The sequence below is a fragment of the Gossypium raimondii genome, chromosome 10 (genome assembly GCF_025698545.1).
Source record: "Gossypium raimondii isolate GPD5lz chromosome 10, ASM2569854v1, whole genome shotgun sequence".
Lineage (NCBI taxonomy): Eukaryota > Viridiplantae > Streptophyta > Magnoliopsida > Malvales > Malvaceae > Gossypium > Gossypium raimondii.
In genome coordinates this window covers 21,756,928-21,774,232 of record NC_068574.1, presented here as the reverse complement: position 1 = coordinate 21,774,232, position 17,305 = coordinate 21,756,928, and the positions used below count along the sequence as shown (strand labels likewise).

The following is a 17,305-nucleotide window of genomic DNA, read 5'->3' as shown; positions in this document are numbered from 1 at the left end:
TAAAAAAAAATAATGTTTTTAATGTAATGTTTATTATTATGTTTTTAATTTAGTGTTGTTATTATTATTTTTTAACTAAGGAAAAAAATATCATGAATTTTTTTTATATTTTAAACTTATTTGAAAAAAAAGAATATGTATAAATTCGATTAACCACTTAAATTAATTAAATTAATCCTGTGATTAAAAATTTTTAAATTTCAATTAAATCAATTAATGATAATTGAATTCGAGTATTCTGTGTGTATATTTTACCAATCCCTATTCAATATTGATTCGATTGGATGTTTGAATTTTTAGTATAAAGGGCCTTCTAGGCCCATAATAAGGTCATTTCTGTTACGCAAAAGATCCCGTCCAAGTCCAGCAGCCCAAGTCCAGCAGCAGGATAGGAGATTCGGACTCTTAATAATAAAACCACTTAAACAAGGGTAAAACGGGTAACAAAGTAAACTATTTTTAGGGTTTTCCTTCAACGCCTCCATATAATCAAATAACGAAGAAACACAAGGTTGGACTGCGAGCTTTGAATTTTAGGTGTCCTGCAGAGTGAGGAAGCTCCCCTGAAAACTTCAGTTGAAAATGGTAAAATGAAGCCTCTTTCCCTCTCCATTTATTTCATTAGATCTCCGAGTCTGATTTTTTTTTTCATGGTCAATGCCACTTTCTTAATGATGATTGTTTGTTCTTCAGATCCTCTTTTACCTGTAATCGTTTCATTATTTTTTCTGTTGTTGGCTTGCTTTTTTTTTTTCTTTCGTTTATCTTCTTAGTGAAGATGGGTCGAAATTTGATTTGGTTTAAAAGATTTTGAGAAGTAGTTTGGGTTCTGTATTTTAGGAGACATGTGAAAGATGTGAGCTTTTCCTTAGATTATAGTTTTATGGATTGTGAAACTTTGGTAAATGGTTGTGCATTCAATGTATGTATTTTCTCTTTCTGTTTCATTGGGATATTTTCAATGAGGTACTTTGCCCTTGGTCTGCTTGAAAATATTGCTATTAATTGCATTGAGTTGCTGAGTTTTTTCTTCTTCTTTATTTTTATTTTTTATTTTTTGTATCTTTTGATCTCAGTGTCAACTCGAGTCGTGAGATTAACTCATTTAATGCTGGGCTGGTCTGGTTTGATAAATGATTGTTTAAAAGTTTGGACTAAATTGCTGCTTAACAAACTTAGCTGAAATACTTGGAATGTTGGAATGTTTGGTTAGCATGAATGTCCAGTTTTTATTTATTTATTTCCAGTAGTCCTAGTTTGTGTTTTCCTTGTGTTCGAGCAGTTAATTGACCTGTCGATGATGGTCTTTAGGCTTTTAATATCATGTTTTCTGGTTCTGCTTTATTTCCTAAGATTTGTATTCTGATGCACAGCCTAAGCAAATTCATGAGATCAAGGACTTCCTTCTCACTGCTAGAAGGAAAGATGCTCACTCTGTAAAAATCAAGAAAAGCAGAGATGTTGTAAAGTTCAAGGTCCGCTGCTCCAAGTACTTGTACACCCTTTGCGTGTCTGATGCTGAGAAGGCCGACAAGTTGAAGCAGTCTCTTCCTCCAGGTAATTCATGATGGAGGAGCCTCTTTTACATTCTTGTTTTTATTGAACCTATGTCCATATTTGAAATTACTTTCCCGTTACTTATACATCTTTACCGTCATTGTTTTCATGTTTGCAGGTTTGAGCGTCCAAGACTTGTGAAATTACAACTGCCCTTAGCTTCTACTAGGCAATGAAAACTAGATTTTGACTTTTAGTTTATTGCTTGCATTTCGTGTCGTTTTGCAACAATCAAAAGTTTTTATAATGGATTTTTATTTGGTGTGTTTTTTATGGACGTTAGTAATGTTATTAGAACCCTTTATTTATTTTAGTGTTCGTGTTCTACATCTTAGTTTGGCACATATTGGATAATCAAACATATGAAAAAGAAAAGAATCAATATATTCTGGTTCAATATGTATCCGTCTTCGATTTGATGAAATGACTGACAATTGTCTTCATCGTCGCTCATATCTGTTGACCGCTACCAAGCTTTATGGTATGAAGTTTTTTATTTCCTGTTGCTGTAATGTGAGAAATACGATTGCCATGCTGGTTTTGCCTTTGAGTGGCTGTCTTAGCTTTGATTGTCAAGGGGCCGGACAGCCCTTGGCAACTAGAGCACTGAGAGTTTATTAAACGACATTGTCCGTCTATTGTTTTTCCTATGGGAACAAAGCAAAGAAAGGGTAAGCTCTAGAAGAATCGCAACAGGCTCAGTTTCAGGAAATGGTTACTATGTGGACCCAATATACAATCAGCTGGCTTGCCTCTGAGGTGGAATAAAGAAATGGACCTCAAATCGTTGGAAGCTCAAATAATGGAGCAAAATTGTGGGAACCGGCTAAATGTGGCGGAGGGATGGAACCAAGAGGAGAAATTCTTCCATAAACAAAATGCTTGAGAACATGAACGCTGCAAATTGTAGCCTTCAAGCATATGATTGAAGAAAGTTTGGTAATAGCAAAAGGATGATAGATGCTTCATTAAAGAGATCGACAAGGTTTCAACAATTAAGCCTAAGCCTCAACCAAGACTAGAACACGAGATCAAGAGAGATTGACAAAGCGTGGGAAAGGGAGGAATGCTATTGGGCTTAGCGACCAAGAATAAATTGGCTATGAAATGGCGATAAGAACACCTTGACTCTTCCATTCCACAATAATGTGCCATTGACACACGAATGCAATTTGGAGACTCAAAGGACTTGATGGAGAGTAGATTGAGGACGATCAACAACTAGGGAGGCTTATCTTCAATCACTTCATGAATTTGTTTAAAAAGAACTCAACTTATGATATGGATAATGTTCTTGATGAGATTAAATAAGCAGTATTTTGTATTGGTAGACTCCCGACCCTGGACTCGGATGGTTTTTTCCTGGGATCCCTTGTCAAAATGATGTGATCAATTTGGTATGCAAGTTCTTTATCAACGGTCAATTGCCGATTTAATTTAACCACTGCAAGCCGATAGGGTGTTGTGACTTTCTGTACAAAGCTATTGCGAGATTTATGGCTTGTCGCATGAGACCTATGCTTTCAGATTGCATCTCCTAACCCAATATGCTTTTATTGAGGGTAAAAAAGTTTAGGACAACATCATCACCTCTCATGAAACACTCCATGCTTTAAAGAAATGTAAATCGTGAAAGAAAGGGATCATGGCTGTAAATTGGACTTCCAAAGATCTTATGACAGTTTTATAGCAGTTTCTTGGGGCCGGGGGGGGGGGGAATCATGGTGAGAATGGGATTTATCAAATGTTGGGTGTATCGCATTGTGAAATACGTCATGACGACTCATTTTTCTATTATGATTAATGGAGTTAAGAAAGGCGCAAATAAAATTTTGGATAAACACTTTTATTTGCCTCAAATTACATATTAGTCACTTATATTTAAAATGTTACGTTTTATCACTTACGTTATTATTTTGTTACGAAGTGGTCACTCTACCGTTAAACTTTGTTACCTCCCTAACGGTGATCCTACATAGCAGTCCAAATGAGTTAAAAATGCCAACTTAGATATCCTACGTGACAGTTCAAATTAAATTTATTTAATTAAAAACTTATTTTCATCCTAGCAACTGGACATCTAAGTTGACATTTAAAACCTATTTGGACTGCCACGTAGGACTGCCGTTAGGGAGGTAAAGGAGTTTAACGGTAGAGTGACCACTTTGTAACAAAACGATAACATAAGTGACTAAAACATAACATTTCAAACATAAGTGACTAAAGTGTAATTTGAGGCAAACAAAAGTGACCATTTTTGTAGTTTATCCTAAATTTTTTAGAGGATTAAGAAAAGAGGATCCACTGTTCTTGTCTTTTCATGACGATGGCTAGTTTGCTTTCTTTGATTATTGAGAAGCGTGAGAAAGATGGATATGTTGAAGGGTTCAAAAATTTCAATGTTTGGAAGGAGTCGGATTTCGGAATCCAAATAACAGAGGAGTTTTCTAAGAACGAGTATTGGGTTGTTTCCACAATTCATTATGAGTGAGTTAATATCGGCATTTAGTTTAATATTAGATGGGAATTGGGAACTAGAATTGTGGATTATGGACTAACTTGTGAAAGAGGTAATTTGTGGGGTAAATGTCTAAAAGTGTAGAAATTAGATTTAGAGTATGTTAAGTCTTGATAGTTTAATTTTGCCCCAAGATATGTGAGCACATTTCCCATTAGTTTATTTCCATAAAAGAGGGAATGGTTATCCAACCATTTTTCACCATTCATTTCGTTTCTCTCCATTTTCTCTCAAAATCCTCTCAACTTTTCTCAAACATTTGCATTGATTCTTGATTTCAAATCATAAACTTCTGATTGGCAAGTATTTACTGTTAATTTATTCATTAAGATTAAGTTTGATATATCAATTTTCATCATTCTCTTTATCATTTCTTATTGCCAATTTTTGGAGGAATCTTTCTTGATCAAATCCTTTGATTTTCAACAAAGTAAAGATGGTTTCTATTTTCTTTTTTTACTGATTTTAACTCTTAAAATTGATTTCATCCACTTTCTTCTCCATTTATTGTTTCACATCAACCATGGGTGATAGAGTAGAATATTAAATTTCTAATGTTTTCTTGGTGAATTTAAGGCTTTTTTATACTGATCATCTTAAAAATTTGATTAATTATAAAAAAGAATTCACTTTTCTGATTATACATGTAAATGATTTGAAATCTATAGTAAAAATTGGTGGAGTAAAAGAATTTGGCGTCACCAACATGCCACGTCAGCAAACCTAATAAAAAAAACCATTTTTTGGTGGAGCCATATAGAATGACACCACTTGTATAAATATGAGAAAAATACTGCTATTTCTGAAGAATTGGGGAGTCAAAAAATAAATATGGTGTTGGAGCCAAAGAGTTCCGCGCCACCACTTTTGTATGTGTTACTGAATTTTTTTATTGGGTGGAGTCATTCTAAATGGTGCCACCACACCGAGTTTTTTTTTTAAATGTTTTTTATTTAAAAAATAATATTTTATTTGGTGGAGTCATATAGAATGACGCCACCAATATACTGTGTATGTTTTTTTAAAATGTGTTATTTTTTAATTTAAAGTTTTAAAAATATAATATTTTATTTGGTGGAGTCATATAGAATGACTTGACCAAATAGTTATATATATCCACAACCCAATGACAGATCACTTTAAGTTAGAGAAATTTTTTTAATTATACCATGTTAGAGGATGAAGGGGAGAGAGCTAATGAGTGTTTTTTTTTTATGTTTTTATGTTTCATGGTTATTTTCAATTGCCAGTAATTTATTCGGTAACATGTTCAAATTGATTATGTAAGTCTTTCTGTTGGCTGTGTAGGACGATAACGGGTTCAAATTGGTTATGCAGCCAATGAGTGGATTATTTGGGATTCTCTGGGCCAACAAGATGTTTGAAGATTTTAAGGAATCCCAAATTGAACCGCATGGGTGAAATAATCAATATCAGCAGCATCTGAGCTACAAGATAATAGCACCGAGAAAGTCGCTCTTATTGCGGTTAAACAATTTATTTTTCAATTTGTAAGACACAATGTTGTCGGCCTTGAACAAAATCGTTTAAATCTTTTTTTAGTATTGAGGAAGTAGCTCATGTTGTAAAATTATATATTGTAAGTTAAGTGAAATTATTTTAGAATGTTTGAAATGTAAAATTATATTTTGTAAAATATAAATTTTAAATTATGTAAATTGATAGTTATTTGAATGTTAGCAATGTAAAATAATTTCCATGTAAATCATTTATGTAATGTGAAATCAAGAAAATTAAAGGGACATTTTTAAAGAAAGTTTGATAAGTGACATTTTTAATAGAAATCAAGAAATAGAGGACCAAAAACTAAAGTTTGGGAAAAAATGAGAAAAAAAAATGAAAGTGAGTGATTGAATTGATTGGGAAAAAATGAGAAATGGTTGATTTGTAAAAAACAATAACCTAGGGCATTTTTAAAAGAAAAAAAATTAAAGGGTCAAGAAATAAATATACTGACCGGTCACATCGCGTCAATGGTGTCAACGATGTGTGTAACAACCCGTTTTTCAGTGGTGTTGGAAATAGTGGTTTCGGAGTCGCAAGTCCGACGAGTAAGTTCGTATAATTAGTATTTAAATTATACGAGTCAATAGTAATTTTACAATAAATTTTGATTTGAGAAATTTTAACCAATGGAATTAAAAGTTAGTATAAGTTGTTCGGTTCAAAAATCAAGTAGTTATTAAAAACGAGGTATTAGGACCTCATTTCTGTAATTTAAGGCCGTAAATATTTTTATTAAATATTTACAGAGTCGTATTATATATGAATTGAGGTTTGGTCCAGTAATTTGATGATTTTTTGCTTAATTGCAGTACAAAGATTAAATTGTAAAAGAGGTAAAAGTTAATTACTTTTTATTTTAAATAGTAAAGGGACCAAAATGGTAATTAAACCATGGTCAAAAAGTCCAAGTGGTGGTGGATATGATTAAATCCACTAACTTTTGGGCTATTTGCTAATTTAGTTTCAATTAGTTAGGTTAAATTCAAAATTAAGTTTGTTTAGTTGGAATTTAATAAAATTAAAGGACTAATTGTGCAATTAAACTCTCCTCGAATGGTAATATACCATTAGAAGGGATAGTGGACGGTATTAGGCTTATAAATATTGAAAATTATGAGTAATCGAGAAGGACAAATTAGTAAATTTGTAATTAAATGAAATATAATAAAGAAATCAAGTTAAAATCATTTTTACTCTTCTTCATAATTTTGAACCGAAACCCTAAGAAGCCATACGAGGGAGTTCGATTAGATTTGGTTCTCGTATTGGGTAAGCAAACCTCACTCATTTTTTTAGTAATTTTTATGTTTTTGAGCTCGTATTAACTTAACTTAGCTAACCCGAGGACTAATTTGTATAAGTGTCAAATGTTGAGGATTATGCCATTCATGAAATTGAGATGTTTATGAAATTTTATGTTAGATTATTACACTTGGTTGTTAGATAGGACTATTTTGTAAAGTGATTTTTGATGATTTTAACGTTTAAGGACTAAATTGCTAAAATGGTAAAACAACATGTACTTGAGGTGAAATAATTGCAAATATGGACTATTGGGAGGTCATATATGATTTGACTGAATTGGATTTTAAGAAAAAGGTTAAATTGCATGTTTAGGGCTTAAGGACTAAATTGAATAAAAATAAAATATTTGGGGTAATTTTGTAAAATATTAAAAAGGACTTAATTGCAAAATGACTTAATTTTACTGTTGGAATTAGTTTATTGAAAGAAAATATTATTTTAGATCAAGAACGAGTTAAAAATCGAGAAAAAGAAAATTACTAAATAGTCCCATAACTTTGTCATTGTTGCAATTTAGTCGTAAGTTCGTTCGGTTTAACTTTAGTAAATTTTAAATGTAATATATGAACCCAATTGCATAATGTTAGATTGTATTGATGTGTGTAATTGAAAATGAAAATAATGAATTGATATTATGTCGATCACTAATTGAGATACTCTGAGCCATTACTGCAAATTAGTCCTGTAAATTCATTTAATATGAACTCAAATATATTTCTAATTGTTTATGAATGTTAGAGCTTAAATGATGTAAAATTACTAATATTAAATTGATTTGTTGATAGAATAAGAATGGTAAAAAGTTATGAAAATGATAATTCCTAGTATTAATGGAGACAGGTTGCATTCGCACGTAAGACCATAGCGAGGCTATGGCAATTATTCAAACATAAGGCCATGGTTGGACCATGGCAGTCTATATATGTAAGACCATAACAGGACTATGGCATTCTGATGATAATACCATAACTGGGTTATAACACTATGAACGTAAGACCATGGCAGGGCTAGGACAATGCATATTGTAACAACCCGTTTTCGGTAAAATCGAAATAGTGGTTTCGGAACCACAAATTTGATTTCAGAATAAAAATTATTTTTATATTATTTTATGGTCTATAGTATGATAGTAATGTCGTATAAAAATTTCGTAAAGAAATTTTACCGATTACATGTTTAATTTGATAAAGGACCAAATTGCACAAAGTGCAAAAGTTGAGTTCTAATAGCTAAAAGGATTAAATAGCTATGGAATTCAAAATTTGAGGTCCTTATATGGCAAATAGACCATTAAAAATTGCTTAGTGGTTAAGGATGATGATTCATCCACGGAAAATAAAATAAAGAAAAGGATAAAATTGGAAAAGTGAAATAATAAAAGATGTTAAATGATAAAAAAAATAAAAAAGATCATCATTTATATCATCTTTCCCAAATTAAAAGCATGAAAACCCTAGCTATGGAAACCTAAGCTCAAGCCAACTTATTTTGCTTGATTAGGTAAGTATTCTTGCCCGTTTTTAATGATTTTTATATTTCCGAGATCGTAATAGCTTAATCTAGTTATCTCGGGGATTAATTTGCAAAGTTATCAAGGTACTAGGGTTTTGCCATGGATGAACATAGATAAATTATGAAGTTTTATGGTAGAAAATGAAAGGTTGTTGATAGATAAACAACTTTTGTAAAGGGAATTTTGATGAAATTATGATTTAGGGACTAAATTGAAAAGATGTAAAATTCATAGAAAATTCTAAATTTTATGAAATACATGGGCTGTAAATTTTACATGTAAAAATTGGCTAGGCTTGTAATAAGGATTAAATTGCATGAATTTCATTTTTCGAGCCTAGGGATGAAATTGTCATTAATTAAAAGTTTAGGGGCAAAATGGTAATTTTTCCTAAGAAGTGAATTGAATTGAAATGAACATGAATTACTGTTAAATTCATTCATATAGATTCGGATAGACCAAATTCGGAGTTAGAACGAGGAAAAGAGAATGTCGGGTTAGTAGATTTTATGTACACGAACATTTGTCGAGGTAAGTTCGTATAACTAAATTGTGTATATTTATATGCTTGGATTAAATGTTGTGTATGTTAATTGTATAAATGCCAAATACATGAAATTGGTTACATATCTGACAAAGCTCGATAAATATTAAATCCCATTTGAATAATGGAATTCAATGGATACAGGATTTCCCGATTGGTTGTGGTCCTGCATGTGTTGCGGACACACCACAGCTCCTACGAGCATCCCGTTATAAGCCCCCTCGAGCTTCTCGTTATATGGTTCCTGCGAGCATCCTAATCGGTAGTGATCTTGCATGTGTTGCAGACTACCGCAGCTCTTTATGAGCGTCCTGTTATCTGATCGGTTGTGATCTTGTATATATTGCGGACACAAACGCAACTCTTTGTGAGCGTCCTGATATGGCTTGCTTGAACTTCCTGATATATGGCTATCCGAAGCTTCTGATTAAAGGTTCTTCGTGAGCCTCCTAATTAAAAGTTCTTTGTGAACTTCCTGATTATGGCTCTTATAAGCTTCCTGTTATATAGTCCGGATAAGCTTCTTGATAGGCTCTTTGTGAGCTTCCTGTTATATGGCTTGAGAGAGGATTTCCATATTATTTACTTTAAAGAGCACTCCTGAATATGAATTGACGAATTTCTGATTTGTACACTTCAAGTGTACTACCTGTGTATCCATCGATGTTTTCAATGATTCAATGGGAAAAATCCTGGCATGAGAAAATATGAACATGAAATGAATTAATACACGTAATTGCCTAAAATACATGAAAATGATGATACATGATATATGGAAATACGAGATGATAATATATGAGCATGGAATTTGTTTAATAAATATGTTCATCTATGATTATAGATTTGTACACCTTGAGTATATTACCCTTGTGACACTGACATTTCAAATGATTTAATGGGCAAAGTTCCAACATGAAATAATCTTAACTCGAGACGAATTATTATGAAAATGTACTTGAAATACAAGGATATGATTTGTATATGTTATATGAATACATGATGTGGAAAGTATATGTACATGGAAATCTAATTACTGTTTAGCCTATACATGTTTCTTGATACTTATATGAAATGTATGACTAACAAGGGTGATGAGAATATGTGTTAGGGCTCGTGATCAAGCTGATTGAATGTGCCTTGTATGTTTATATTGAATTTAAATTAATGGTAAGTTAATTACCATGTTATACGAACTTACTTAGCATTTCATGCTTACTCTATTTTATTTTCCCCTATTCTATAATAATTCGGAGGCTCGTTGGATTGGAAGCTTGGCGGAGATCACTCACACTATCCATCAGCCTATTTCGGTATATATATATATGGTAAATCAATTATGGTTATAATGACATGTATAGGGTAATTGGCCAATATCAGCATATAAATGCTTTAATTGTAACTAGCCATTGGAATGGTTTGTGATGGATATGTTTGGTATGTGTTTGAAATGGTTGATTGATAGAAATTATATTGGCATATTGATGATTGAATTAAGTTAGCATATTTGATAAGATATGCATATATGTGAACTTGGTAATTTAAGTAAGTGTGTATACTTGATAATATGAGGTATTATATCATGTATAGGACTTGATTTTGAATTGAGTTAAATGACCTATAATAGCTTGTGAGTGTGTTAAAGTGTTGGTGTAGGAGGGTGACAAAATGGGGTGAGAAATATGGCTTTGAAAATAGCCTATTTTAGTCCACACGAGCAAAGACATGGGCGAGTGTCTTAGTCGTGTGTGACACACGACCTAGCATATGGGCATGTGACCTGGCCGTGTGTCCCCTGCATCTTTAAAATTTCAAAATAGAATGCCCAGGTATTTACACACAGCCTAGCACACGGGTCTGTAGCTTGGCCGTGTGACCCAAGTCAGAGAGTTACAATGCATAGCATGACAGTGGCGTGTGACCTCTGCACCTCGAAAAAACTTTGAGATTTTGCAAAAAATTCTCTAAGTGCCCGGTTTAGTCCCGACTTTGTTTCTAATGCATGTTTTGGACCTTGAGGGTTCATATAAGGGACTTTATGTTTGATTTCTGACATGAATACTGCATAAAATGAAATATCTGTTTACTTGATCTGTATATTTAGGTAATGCTTCGTAACCCTGTTCCGACGGCAGATACGGGTTAGGGGTGTTATACATATGTAAGACAATAGTTGGACTACGGCACAATAGGAAACGTGTACTAGGGTTTCAATCATCTTTATAGTATTCATTGGATGGAAAGAAATGAGGATCTAAATGTGATGTGTGAAACGATAAGCGGTTTGTAGTAGTATATATGTGTAAAAGTGGTAAATGTTGTATTATTATTATATGTTAAAAAGATTATGCATTGTGATAGTAAGAAATGCGAATGTTATTGAAATGTGGAAAATTGATTTGAACTAATGTTTGAGCATTACTCTCCTTTTGGGAGCTGTGATTGACATGAATTTTTATAATAACCTCGTTGGCAGGAAATTTGTTTATTAATCTTTTAGTTGAATTATTATTATGTTGATTTGATAAGCTTTACCATTCAATCGACGAACTTACTAACCTTTATGAAAGCTTGCTCGTATTATTTGTTTTATTTCTTATAGATATGTTTTGTAGATCGAGAGATTGAATTAGCTCGAAGACTGACACTATCCGGGAATTTTTGGTAGACTTAGATTTTGGTTTGGTATATTTGGCATGTAATAGGACTCCTTTTGGATATGATGCATAAGTACTTAGTTTGTGCAAATTATACCTTTAACTTGTGTTTTTTTGTTTGGATTACCTATATAGGTATACATGTTTTGCTTAGGTAGAATTTGTTGATTAAGAATGAACTACAATGACACTATGATGACTAATGATATGAAATGATATAGATGTAAGATTTTGTTGTGGTAGTTGTGCTTTGTATATGAAAATATGGAAGTGAATTGTAATGAAATATTGAGGTGTCTATGATGACATGTTGGTTAGGTTTAGTATTGATTATATTACATGAGTATATTGCTTTGAAGGTGTCAAATGACCTATTTGATTATATGTTTAAGTATGTTCAGGTATGTATGCATATGGGAGAAGAAAAGAGCATGTTTTGGGTCACTTTTGGATACACATGGCCTGGGACACGGGCTGTCACACAGTCGTGTGCCCTGAGCGTGTTTAATTGCAGCATCCACACGGTCTGAGACACGGCCGTGTGAGGGTATTTCGATTGTTACACGGCTTAGCACACGGCCTGCGACATGACCGTGTGGATTCATTTCGAATGATACACGGTCTAGGATACGGTTGGCTACACGACTATGTCCCTGCACCACATAGCCTGGCCACACGGCCGTGTGACCTTTGTTTTGAATTTTTTTTAAATTTTCCCTGAATATTCTGATTTGTTTCGATTTGATCCCTAAATGTTTGTAACTTATTTTTAGGGCTTCGAAGGCTCAATTTACAGCCCGTAAATGTTTAATTTATTTCATGTTGAGTCTTATCTGAATTTATGAAATTATTTTTATGATTAGATACTAATTGAAATGAAATGTTTCGACTTGTACAATAACACTCCGTAACCCTATTCCAATAACTAACAGGATATGTGTGTTACAATGTGACTGGTCATGGTCAGTTTAATTAATGACTTCACAAAAAATTAGAAGGGAAGAAGAGAAGAGACCGGATCAACATTTTAAAAAGAAAGGTGGGGTTGTTTTTGGTCCCCCCTTAAAATTTTGAAGTAGAATAAGAGAAGAGAAGAAAAGAGAAAAGATACAAGTAAAGTATGTAAATATATTTTGATGTGCATTTATTATATTAAAAGTAGTTATTGTAATGTAATAATTAATTATATTTAATTTATGTATTCTTTTAAATTATGCAGATATCAGGATGTTTTCTCGAGTAAACACAGATCACACTTCATCGAGGTTCAACGAAACAGTAAAATTAATTATAAATTAAATAAAAAACGATTTCGTTTTGGTTTCTTGGTTTTTCTTGCTTAGCACTATTTTGCTCTACGTGTTTGATGTTAAATTGCTTTTTCCTAACTGTTTTGGTTGCATGAAATTGTTTTTAGCCCTTTTTTTTCTCCCACTATTTTTATCTTTTTTTATATGTATGTTATTACTATTTACATATGTATTTATCCATAAATCGATATATTTATATATTACTTGAGTTATTCTTTTGTTTGCAAGCCTTACCATGGTATATACATATGCATTTCATCTAATATTATAATCTTATTGTTGCATTGATTTTGAAGTTTCTACACTTATCACTAAACAATGAGATAAACCTTAGAATTTTTGAACTGTAAATATTATGAGATTTAAATTTGTATATTTACTAAACTTGAAATACTATGTTGAAATGATAAAAATGTAAATATTATTTTACTTGGGCTCATCCTTGTCCATGTCCAGCCCATATGCCATCCAATATAGGTACAGGAAAAGATCTCCAATGCATGGAGCCATAAAGAATGCCTCCACCAAAATAAAGTATCTTTTTTAAAAATTTTAAATTAAAAAAACAACACATTTTAAAAAAAAACCATACAATACACTGGTGACGCTATTCTATCTGGCTCCACCAAATAAAATATTGTTTTTTAAAAATTTTAAATTAAAAAAAAACAACACATTAAGAAAAAACATAAACAGTATATTGGAGGTGTCATTCTACATGGCTCCACCAAATAAAATATTATTTTTTAAAAATAAAAAAAACACATTAAATAAGAAACCTTGACATAAAGTGATGGCGCCATTTAGAATGGCTCCGCCCAACATAATTTTAAATTAAAAAAATAAAAAAATTACATGGTCACATACAAAAATATTGGCACCAAACTCTTTGGCTCCACTACCATATTTATTTTTTGACCTCCTAGTTTTTTAGAAATAGTAGTGTTTCTCTGGTATTTATATAGGTAGCATCATTCTACATGGCTCCAAATAAATTTTTTTATTGGGTTTGCTGACATAGCATGTCGGTGGCGCCAAACTTTTTAGCTCTACTAATTTTTACTGTAAATTTCAGATCATTTACGTGCATAATCAGAAAAATGAGTCATTTTTGTAATTAATTAAAATTTAAGGTATTTTAAAATGTAAAGTAAATTTAAGTATGATTTCAAGAGATTTTATGCTCAAAATGTCTTAAAAATAATAAATTTCAGGTTTGATTTGAGTTTTGAAAGATGTGATTGATGAGTTGTTGAGAAAAGTTGGAATCTGGAGGTCTTTTAAGTTACTAAACTTAGTTATAGCATTAGATTATAGTTTCAATAAGTTCATATTAGAGTTTCAAGCGAAATAAAGTCCTATTTTATCGCACTTCATAATTTCATTTTATGTTAACTGGAGACACGGGTATGGATCAAGTGTTGGACACAATAATTTTTGAAATTTCGGACGCGGAGGGACTGTTCAAATTTTAGGCACTAACACTTGACACGTAGTCTAACATTTAAAAAATATAATTTCATAACATTTAAATTAAACAATTTTATATAATCAACAAAAAAATGATAAACTAAATAATTTTTAAGGTAATAAAATATAAAACTCTTCAAAATTATTTTCGATCATCCACATTTCTTTCTTCCACTCCTAGACGAAAGCTACAGTTTCTATTTCAGGATCATTCAATGAAAGATCTAGAACTTTCACCAATTTCTCTTCATCCATATTATCTCCACCTATTAATTTTTATTGGAAAAAAATCAAAGTAAAAATAGTCTAATAGCTTTTTAGGATAAACTATTAAAATAGTCACTTTTGTCTACTTCAAGTTATATTTAGTCATTTATGTTTGAAATGTTATATTTTAGTCACTTATGTTATCGTGTTGTAACATTTTAGTCATTAAGCTATTAATTGTCATTAACGTGTAACGATAAGTTGACGTGTACGTTAAATCATCATTTCAATAAAAATTTTAGGTTAATTTATATAATCGATCTCCATATTTTTTCATTTTGAGCACTTTAATTTTTTCTTTTATGTTTTTTAACTTTCTTTTTTTTTCATTTTCCATTTTCTTCTACTTCTTCCTCTGTTTTCCTCCCTTCTCCATTTTTGTTAATTTCTATGTTTTCATTTATTAAAATTAGTCTCTATACTTTTATTTTTTGAACAATTTAATTTTTTCGAGTGAGGCGAGCTTGTCGACTAGTTTTAACAAACGGAAAATATAGGAAAGCTACGTTAAAAGATATGAAGAAGGGAGGAAAATAGAGAGAGATGTAGAAGAGAATGGAAAAAAAAAAAGAGAGAGAAAAGTTCAAAGAACATAAAAAATTAAATTAAATTGCTCAAAATAAAAAAATATAGGGACCAATTATAGAATTTAACTTAAACTTTTTTGTTTGAAATGGTGATTTAACATGTCACGTTAGCTTATTGTTACACCATTAACGATAATTAATGGCTCAATTGACTAAAATATTACTACACGATAATGTAAGTGACTAAAATGTAACATTTTAAACATAAGTGACTAAAATGTAACTTGAGGCAAAAAAAAGTGACTATTTTGATAGTTTATCTATTTGTTTAAATATAATTAATTATTAAAATAATTTGCATACCTATTCTCTCAAGATAGCACAGGAAGATTTGAATGTACAAAAACCAAAATTTCAAGGGTAGATGATGACAATTTGTTTCTCTGAACAGTTTGTATCGGGAATAAGTACTCCAATTTCTTTCACAACAAGATGAAGATGCAGTCTGAGAAAGAAGCCTAGAAGCAGGGCCTTGAAGCAAGGGTGTGGTTACACCGTAGTTAGCCCACCAAGACAAAGGGTCTTCATACCCTCTTCATATTCAGAGTACACCTTTTGAATATCATCTTCATCAGTGAAAAACTTCTGAAAACATTTATTTATATGCAATGCAATTTATTGGTCTTCGTTAGGAAAGTTATTACTTCCGCCTTGAAGCCATTCTGCAGAATAACATTTCGGAACTAGTGAGTGAATAGGTGCATTGATAATTAGACACTCAAAAGTTTTTTTACGCAATCCAAAAAATTCTTAAGAATAGGTAGATTTAAAAACTTGGAGTGTCCAATTATAAAGTCTTAATCCTCACGATAAAAATTATTTCCTTAATTTTTCTTCGTTGAATCCCACTTGCCATAGATTAGATGCAATATAAGTAATAACATATAAAGATAACAGACAGTTTTAAGTATTTGAGATAAATTTCATGGAAGAAATTGATTGTCTATATAAAGATAAAATCCATAATCATGCTATGCATATTGATTCTAAGAATGAAAACAATATTTCAGCTCTTAGTAAATGATTTAATAGTTTAATAGATATTACTTCTATATATTTTCATAAATTATATAATAAAGTAAGTAAAATAGAACAACAAATAAATAATTTAGGAGAAGTTACAGAATTAAATTTGAACAACGAATCTAAAGAAATCTTATCTAAAGTTAATAATAAATTAGAACAAGTTCTTGTTAATAAAAATATAGAACAAGAAATAGATTTAGGACCTTTATATTATGGAAATAGTAACATAATATTAACTTTGTCAAAAGAAGAAGACGCTTCCTTTGAAGAATCGTCTTCTAAAAACAAAAGACACAAAAACCTTAAAAGCAGAAAAGAATATATACTTATCAACAAAATATGATTTCTAATTCTATAAACAACTTATAGAACATTAGAAGAATAAATTTACTAAGACATCTAATAAAAATTAAAGAATAGAATATCTAAAACTAATAGAACAACTTTATGAAAAACATAGATATCTGCTTACATTATTTAATTATCATTATATGTTAAACTATGACACTCTGCACAATAGCAGTAGTTCTAATAATTCGATAATAATTCTAATAATTCTATAAACTTAGAAGACATAAATGTTACAAGTTACAAATCGATGAAGAAAATACTTCAACAGATGAAGAAGAAAATATAGAAATACTAGAACCAATGGATACTGATCAAACTGATTATAATCTTCATGGAAAAAGCAAAATAGAGCCAGATCTTCAAAATATGATTATTTAAGATCTTTTCATAAAAACTATGAACAAGTTGAAAATACAACTATAATTTTTGGTAATCAAACCGAAAATATTGCTACTAATGAAATAAAATCTGAGAATTTAGGAGAATCATCTACTCAACCAGTCCCACATAGAATAGATGATCTAAACAAAAGAAATGTTGCCCAAGGATGAATATATTTAGATCTAACTAATATTCCTACAGCAGACTATGAAAAAACCATAGATGATTGGACACAATCTATGACTATAGTTGTTAACAACATGTGGTCAAAAGAAAAATTTTAAACTACTTTGTT

At 31.2% G+C, this 17,305-nt stretch overlaps 1 protein-coding gene across 1 annotated transcript; it reads left to right on the top strand.

The window, feature by feature from the left end:
- Positions 1 to 445: 445 nt before the first annotated feature.
- On the top strand, positions 446 to 1,886 carry LOC105778095 (60S ribosomal protein L38). The gene is made up of 3 exons (XM_012601685.2): positions 446 to 585; positions 1,374 to 1,557; positions 1,676 to 1,886. The coding sequence occupies exons 1-3, from the start codon at positions 583 to 585 to the stop codon at positions 1,696 to 1,698; spliced, it is 210 nt and encodes a 69-aa protein (XP_012457139.1). The 5' UTR covers positions 446 to 582; the 3' UTR covers positions 1,699 to 1,886.
- The last annotated feature ends 15,419 nt before the right edge of the window (positions 1,887 to 17,305 follow it).